Here is an 8,124-nt window from a genome sequence, read left to right on the forward strand (position 1 = left end):
GCTTGACGTGACTACGCGAGAAAGTAACGTCATTACGCCTTTACCGGCGTGCGCGTGCCCGAGCTGCGCCAACAGCGCGTCATTTGTTCCAACGCAATCACAGCCGCCCGCTAAAGCGCGCCTCGCGCTCTGCTGTCCGTCCCGTTATTTTCTCCTCCATACCGGAAGTTTATGCATCCGCTGTTGATCTCTATTCATGGCCAGGGACCATGAATTAAGCGTGCTTTTTTTCATTGGCCGTATCAAGAAAACGCTGCTCGGTATGTCACATATATCACATAATAACGCGTGTGTCTGGATTATTTTCCTGTTTTATTCTTCATGTTCCGACAATGTCATGCATGGCTTGCATGTTGGAAATCCGAGATCATAGGAGAGATTTGATGGATTTTTGCCTTAGCTTTATTAATGTCTTTATTCTTGGGACTGTTATTAAAAATGCCGGGCTGTTCATTATGATTTAATCCAAATAAAAAAATCAATGCAGACCTACTTATAGATCTTATCCCACCTGTCTGTGACACTGTTGGGCTTTCTGAGTTTACAACTGAAATTGTACAATTCTTTCAGTTCTTATTGGAAATCTAATTCACTACACCACCTTTCATTTTTTTTTTAATTTTCTAATTCCCTCAGTTTCTATTCTGGGTGTATGCTGCCTTTGTCAGTGTTTACTGACAAAGAATGATTCTTGTACATGTGTGCATCTCCATCTCTCTCCATTAGTGTCCCTTTGTAAGCAGATAGCCTTTCACTCCCTGTGAGACAGATAGCCGTATGATTGAAGTGAACCTTCAGCCATAGAGACAAAATCCGATAAAGATCATTATCCGACAAGAAGGGACGCCTTCCTAACACTTCTAAATGGATGCATTAATGGACAGCACATAATTTCAATGATCAAGTTCTGGTTGAAATGAATGGTTTTGCAAAAACATAAAGTGGTGATGAAGGAGTCACGGCTTTGTACAAGGATCTGTTCTAGTAACCAATTTAATGATATATCAGTTTCAACATCTCTTGGATAATGAAACCAAAATTATTGCCATGTCAGCAAGGTACAGATTCATCTTTCAGAATTTTATTTGTGTATCAAGGAACCAGAATGAAAAACACCAATGCTGTCTAGTTTATGTCCGTGCATAAGAATTGTATATTCATTATTTCTACATTTTTCTTCAGAAGGTGCATTATTTAGTAGTCAGGGTCACAGTGGATCCAGGCGCTGTACCAGGAATACACCCTGGATAGGAAGGGTCAGGATATCCTGCACACACATACTAAAACCTAGGGCCAAATTAGCGTAGCCAAGCCATGTGCAATGCTTTGGCTAATAAAAAAACTTATTCACATTGGAGGAAGGTGTATGGAGCCAGCATTCTATAAATGGGGTCCAGGGGGCCATAAAGTCGAGCCACAATTTTTTAAAACATTTTAATACCATTTACAAAGCTATTCCATTTACTACTGACTTTATGCATAAAATGCATAAAAATATGCAAAATTCACCAAAAAAGTATAGTATGGATTTTCTAGGCAACTTCACTTACTTTTCAGTGGCCTGCAATAATATTCAACTCATTCTGCATGGTTGCAGTTATCCATCTTCATAAAATAAGCCTGACACGTGACATGGCAATGGAGCAAAAAGTCCAACTTCTTGGAAATCCCGGAGTCTGAATAGTCATGTCTGAGGGTTCTTTATTATTTTACTATTTTTATCAGCTTTGAGAAGTAGTTAAGTGCATAACCTTTTGTGTCCAGGTGTGCAGCGTGTCCTGAGTGAGGAGTGCTTGCTGCGATGGTGCTGGATCTGAGTGAGAACTGTGTGGAGAGGGCTGATGGGGAGGACATGGAGGCCACTCGGGAAGATTTTCAAGAAGCAGAGCCCAATATAGAGAAACCTAACCCTGTCCCAGTCCGTACAAGAATCAGCAATATCAACCAGAGGGACGGGCTGCATCACAACGGGCCCTGTAGCCCTCCAATGGAGCAGAGGGTGCAAAGAGTGCAGGGAGCGGAAGGAGGAAGTAGTGGAAAAGCTGAGAAACTGGACTTACCTGTGAAGAGGACAGAACTTCGAAGGCCACTCAGCCTGGAGATCAAACCTCAGCGTGTTAAGGCGAATAATCAGTGTGAAAGAAAAGTGGTGCAGCCTCCATGGCGTTACGGTGCTCCCTCTCCCCCCACACGAAGCCTGACAAGCCCCAGTTTGGGACCCGGAGGCTGGATGCGGCGAAGTGAAAGCACTTGTACTGTAAACTCCACGCCACAACCGAGAGCCAGCAGAGGGCGGATGCGGCCAGCTACATCCCTGCCTCATATTGCCCGGGGTCTTGCACCGGTTCCCACACCTCCTACACCACGTGGGCCCTGTTTACTTGTGGCTCTGAGGCCCATAAATCTCGATCAGGAGCGTCAGACTTTTTTCCAGTCGGATTATAAGTACGAGCCCCAGTTCGAGTACTCATCACCGGAGCCTGTTAGTGTCCTGGAGAAGTATAAAGAAGGATCTGGACTTTTTCTTTCCCAGGTATGTCAACCTAGATATTCTTGTGATGGTATAGAAGTATGACAGTATTACTCTTTAATGCCCTGTAATTAACCCGGAAATAAAGGTGGTGAAAATAATTTCATAGCATTATTTTTAGATATATGAAATCAATGGAAATATGCTGCAAGATTTTTTAAAAGAGGTTGTGAATTCAAGCCTCACCTAGAGCATGGAGCAGCCTAAAGACTCTCATTACTTAGCCTCCCAACTTTCAGTGTGGACAGATTATACTTAAATATATATACTCTGTACTGGGCTGAAAAAAGAAAAAAACTTTATGTAGGGGCGGTGGTAGTTCAAGTGGTTAAGGTTCTGTGGCTAAGTAAACTAAGTAAATAAATAGACAACGATCATACAGGTCTTGTTGCTATAAATTCATTTCTCTGTCTTCATTATTTTGCCCTAAGGGTGCACCAACTTTTTTCCCTTACATATTAACATATATTGAAGGAATTCAGCAGCTGCCCTAAGACTTTACTTCTCAGGAATATGGAAACCTGTCAAAAGAAATTTCTGTGGTAATCTCATATGCAGTGTCTTCCATAAATATTCCCCCCTTCCTTAAACTTGAAACTGAAGAATAAGGTTGTAGCAACAAAATGTGGAAGAGCCTATGGGGGGTGTGGGGTGAATACTTATGCAAGGTATTGTGTTAGAAAGGTTAGAACACGTCATACACCTTTAAATACTTTTACGCATACCAGGAAGAGAAACCGTTACAATCCCACTCGCATCTTTCCGCAGGCAGTTAACATCATGGAGTGCGTCCTGAAGAAGTTCGGCACCTACGAGAACTTTGAAGAAGTCACCGGAGGAAGTGTGCTGCCCAAGAGTCGAGTGTGGGCGACGGTGCGCAAGTACTTACAGAAAGAGGGCTGTGTGGGTGAGGTGTGTGTTTTTGTCATCCACATTTCCTGTGCGCACCTGCACGATTTATTATATCCACAGCAGTTTTAGTCATCATGTGCGATATGATATGTGCAGGTTGTGGTGTCTCTGTCCGATGAGCTCCTGTCTCAGGCTGTGATGATGGTGGAGAGCTGCAGGCCCACTTTAACCATAAACCTGTCCGGAGCACGGCAGCACTGGCTGGAAGGGATGCTGAGACATGAGATTGGTATGAAAAAAATGATTTCCGAAGCCCAATTATCTACAATATCTACCTAAATACCTAAATATTAGTCTAATAATTGACCACTGTAGCTCATTTCTTTTTAAGGCAGTAATATGGTATCATATAAAATGCAGACTTAATTATTTTAACTTTGAACACGTTCTTAGTGGAAATTTTTACCTTCCGATACTTAACGGCAGGTGGAGCTGAAAATTCTCCTTTACATTTATTTTCTAAGTTCTGACTCACTTTGCAACGTTCTTGCCGATCTGCTATAATTCCCTCTCTCAGGTACTCATTACTTACGCGGCGTGAATAACAGCATGCAGCCGTGGGCCACTGCCGCCGGAAGGAAGCAGTTTGGACTGAAGCCAGCCAATCCGACAGAGGAGGGACTGGCCAGCATTCACAGCGTGCTGTTGCGGAAGCAGCCCTTCTTATGGCGAGCTGCTCTCCTCTACTACACCGTGTACCATGCAGCCAACATGAGCTTCAGCCAACTGTTCAGCTATATCTCTCGCTTCGTCCAGGACCCCGCCGTACGCTGGGAGTACTGCCTCCGTGCCAAACGGGGACAAACGGACACCTCAAAACCAGGTAGAGTATCAAACAATATTTAATGCTCCTTACCACAGAAATGGTTCTTCCGGTTCAACAAAGTCCATCACTGTATCGCTGTATCGAGAATATTCAGATTCAGCGATATTCTTTTTAATTCAAGTTGCTGAGATTCTCCTGGTTACATTTATATTTACATTTCTGGCATTTGGCAGACGCTCTTATCCAGAGCGACATACAAAAGTGCTTTAAGTCACTATCATTGAAAACATTAACACTGGTTCAATAGGTCACAGACTTAGGATACCATTCGCCTAAAATTGGAATTTTTTTTTTTTGGTTACACAATTCCTCTTGACTATGTACAGTTGTAGGAAGGAAAATGATTTATAATCACACTCTCCGGTGTCATCCAGATGAGGAGTAAGTTCCCTTTTAAGTCTGGTTCCTGTCAAGGTTTCCTTCTCATGTCATCTCATGGTAGTTTTTCCTTGCTACCGTTGCCTCAGGCTTGCTCATTAGGGAGAAATATAGATTTCATTTTAAACTTTGCAGTTTTTTCCTGATTTTTTATATTTCGGTAAAGCGCTTTTGAGACAATGACCGTTGTTAAAAATTTAAATGAATTGAAAATAGACATATAGATATTTATATATTTGTGTATATATCTGTACAACCCCATCATAAAAATTTTGTCCAGCTCAGTGCGATGCTGACTTTATGTCTGTTACTGATTATAACTGGCTATGTGGCTCGACACACCATTGAAACAAACCAACACAGAATATGGACTATGTTGTAAGAACACTTTTTCACTGTAGTGTGTAATATGCTGCTGTTCTTCAGGCTGTTTCAGTAAAGATCAAGTCTACCTGGATGGAATCCTAAGGATTTTACGCCACAGGAGAAACATCGATTTCAAGATGTTAGCTTCGCTGGGCAAGGTCAATTCGATGTCTCTGAATTCAGTAAATCGTCTGTATGTGATATGCAAATCACTAACTCTTGAAAAAATCTCACCTGTAGGTGTCCTATGAAGATGTGGAAAGGCTTCGTCATCTTGCGGTCCTGCGGAGAACCAGGATCCCTCACTTCATGCAAGACCAAGAACGGTACCTGCAACAGCTAGACCACATCGTTGTGACTAACGAACTGAACGATGCTGAGCTTCAAGAGCTCATTCCGTGATGAGGATGAGGGTTTGGTTATGCAGAACTTTTTTCCTGCATCAAGTTTGATCGTTTGGTCATTTCCAGGTGTGACTCAGTTAAAAAAGGGTGGGGGGTTGGTTTACAGCCTGGATTATATCACCATATCATCTGTGAAAATTCACATAGGACAAAATTTTCAATCAAGTGGTTTACTAATCACTTTATCATATTCACATTGTTTTTAGCGTTAATATTTTTTCTTTAAAGTGCCAACACTTGAAGTGAGTTTACAGTTACAGAGATGCTTGCTTATCAATATCTCTGAACCAATAATATATATCAAAAAATTGGAACCTCTGAAATCTGATATCAGTATTGTAGCCTAATTATTGGAGATGAATGAAAGATCAAGGGTATCTTCATGACTTTTTCTAATTAAGTTGCCGGGATATTTCAACAGAACGATGTAGACAAGCACTCAAGTAGCGATTTCGCTGATGTCTTCTTCTTTTTTTCTTCACACTTCCTTTACCTCATGTTCTGCTATAAAGCACTGCATTTTAGTGTTATTCCTGTGATGCTGTTTTAGTCACTGCTAAAGCTTTTTAAACCACTGTCAGTATTTATGCAAGTATTTATTCTTTTTTTTTTTTTTTTTACCTCATGTATTCATAATGAAAACTGAATGTTTGTGATTTTAGCCAAGTAATTGCATTGTAATTAGGGATGCATCGATAAATATATTTTTTTGGACTCGCTGCTCGATACTGATACTGATACAGATACCAAATCGAGTAACCTTGACTACTTTATTGTATTAGTCAAACATAGCTCTGTTAATGCTGGTTGTGACTGAGTACTGCAAGCAGACTGAATTCCTCATGCTGAGTCTGATGATGGTGTTTAAATAGTATTTTTAATAGAGGGTGGGTGCATGAGGTTGAGCGTTGAGAGCCGTATCAGCGAGCCCGCTAATCACAAATGAGTTCAAGGTTCCGTGAATTGCGCCTCGACCCTCAAGCAAAGTGTATACCCTGATGAAAAAGCTTGCTGAACTGATGTGTGCCTCAGTGTTCAGTGTATGCAGAACTAAAATGTGTTCACGTGCACACTTGCTTCAGTGCTCCAAGCAAAATACTTTTGTGTGTGCATAATTCATGGCTCCTTGCCCTCGTTTTATTGACCACGTTCGCTGCAGTGTGCACTCGGGTCGGCCGCACTTACTCTCTCTATGAAGATACTGTTTATGTGCCGGAAGATGTTTTATCAGGTTGGGGAGGAAGATGCTTTAGTTCCTTCTCTTGATGTTTCACAGAGCACAGTATGCAGTCTGCTTTCCTTTAATTGCCATCATTAATCATGAAACACATCCAGATCGCTGTCATTTTGGAACATCTGTTCGTTAGCATGACAAATGTACACTACTCTTTATGTCACACTGGATCACACAGTGTTGGATATTGACCTCTTTTTTTCACCAGCAAATGAGCACGATATTGACCAATAGTCCATTTTAGTATCAGTATCGATGCATCCCTAGTTAACATACACTTAAGTACTGCAAAAAAGGGTACCAATGATCACTAGAAAGCATCAAATGTGCTTTAAAAAAAAGTGCAGTTGACGACTAGTATTTTATATCAAGACAAAAAAACTGGCATTAAATATGGTTAAATATGGAAAATGGAATATTCAGATTGTATTTGGAGTCGAATGCGACACGTGCGCACGTGTAAGTCGTTACCACTGCAGCGTCTGTCTCTTAATCCTGTCCACAAGTCGGCTAACCTGCAGCTCCTTCACTGCCGTACATTCACACAGGGCACGTGAAGGACTCAGGTTGAGATGCAGCACAGTGATGTGGATGTGCCTTCGATGGGTTCAGAACTCATCTGTAGTGGTTATGTGTTTGTATAAAGTTTGAAATCATGTTCAAGTTCAAACTCTGTAGTACTCGTTGTCTTCTGTATTGCATGAATATTGCACATTTCATGATCATTAAATAATCTGCAATTTTCAGATTATTTATTAAAATGCTACACTGAACTCGTGGCTGTGTCTGCTTTATGGTAACAAAGATGGCAACACTGAAATGTGTTAAGAACAAAACAAAAGTTCTCAGGCTTATTGTGTGAGTACAAAAGGTTGCATCCCACATAGCAGATTCTTGGGGCGTGGAGGTGCAAAATAAACAATTTCCAAAAAGCATTTAATATGCTAATATTTTCATTCACAGCTTTTTATATAAATTCTTTATATAACATGATTCTATTTCCTATTATCCTAATATTATAATCAAATAATATTCTAAATACCTGAGATATATAAAAAGGATTTACAATGGGATTTCACAGCCTCAAAGTAAACAGGACATAAAACAGTAGACTAAGAGGAAATGGGGGGGAAAAAATATTTTGTTTTTATTTAAATGATTAAATAGGTGTATAAATCATTCCAGGCCATATTTTAAAGAGAACAATTCTATCAGAAAGATTATGATCAGACCAAAGATTAATATTCACCTACTTTTGGAATAATCTTTGGTTATGTTCATTTTATAAAATTTGTACTCGTTTTTAGGACAGGTGCCAATAGTTCTCTACATTTGGATGGTGTATATGGAGCGGTGAAGATGAGGATTTCGGGTTAAAGGGGATTATAAAGACAGCATAACTGTATGAATTATTAGAAAATAACTTGCTTTTTATTACTATCAATATCTTACATAACATATCAAATAAAAACGC

The 8,124-nt window shown here is 40.4% G+C and overlaps 1 protein-coding gene across 1 annotated transcript; it reads left to right on the top strand.

Annotated features, from left to right (window-relative positions):
- The first annotated feature begins 6 nt into the window (after positions 1 to 6).
- Positions 7 to 7,416, top strand: kiaa0895l. The gene is made up of 7 exons (XM_058401865.1): positions 7 to 260; positions 1,765 to 2,533; positions 3,299 to 3,442; positions 3,539 to 3,671; positions 3,960 to 4,265; positions 5,073 to 5,170; positions 5,253 to 7,416. Exons 2-7 carry the CDS (start codon positions 1,802 to 1,804, stop codon positions 5,412 to 5,414), a joined length of 1,575 nt encoding a protein of 524 aa, XP_058257848.1. The 5' UTR covers positions 7 to 260; positions 1,765 to 1,801; the 3' UTR covers positions 5,415 to 7,416.
- The last annotated feature ends 708 nt before the right edge of the window (positions 7,417 to 8,124 follow it).

Source organism: Hemibagrus wyckioides, linkage group LG10, assembly GCF_019097595.1.
Source record: "Hemibagrus wyckioides isolate EC202008001 linkage group LG10, SWU_Hwy_1.0, whole genome shotgun sequence".
Classification (NCBI taxonomy): domain Eukaryota; kingdom Metazoa; phylum Chordata; class Actinopteri; order Siluriformes; family Bagridae; genus Hemibagrus; species Hemibagrus wyckioides.

Coding starts and splice junctions, on each gene's coding strand:
- kiaa0895l (XM_058401865.1), top strand. CDS start 1,802: ATGGTGCTGGATCTGAGTGAGAACTGTGTGGAGAGGGCTGATGGGGAG. Junction 3,443..3,538: donor AAGAGGGCTGTGTGGGTGAG/GTGTGTGTTTTT, acceptor TGATATGTGCAG/GTTGTGGTGTCTCTGTCCGA. Junction 4,266..5,072: donor AACGGACACCTCAAAACCAG/GTAGAGTATCAA, acceptor GCTGTTCTTCAG/GCTGTTTCAGTAAAGATCAA.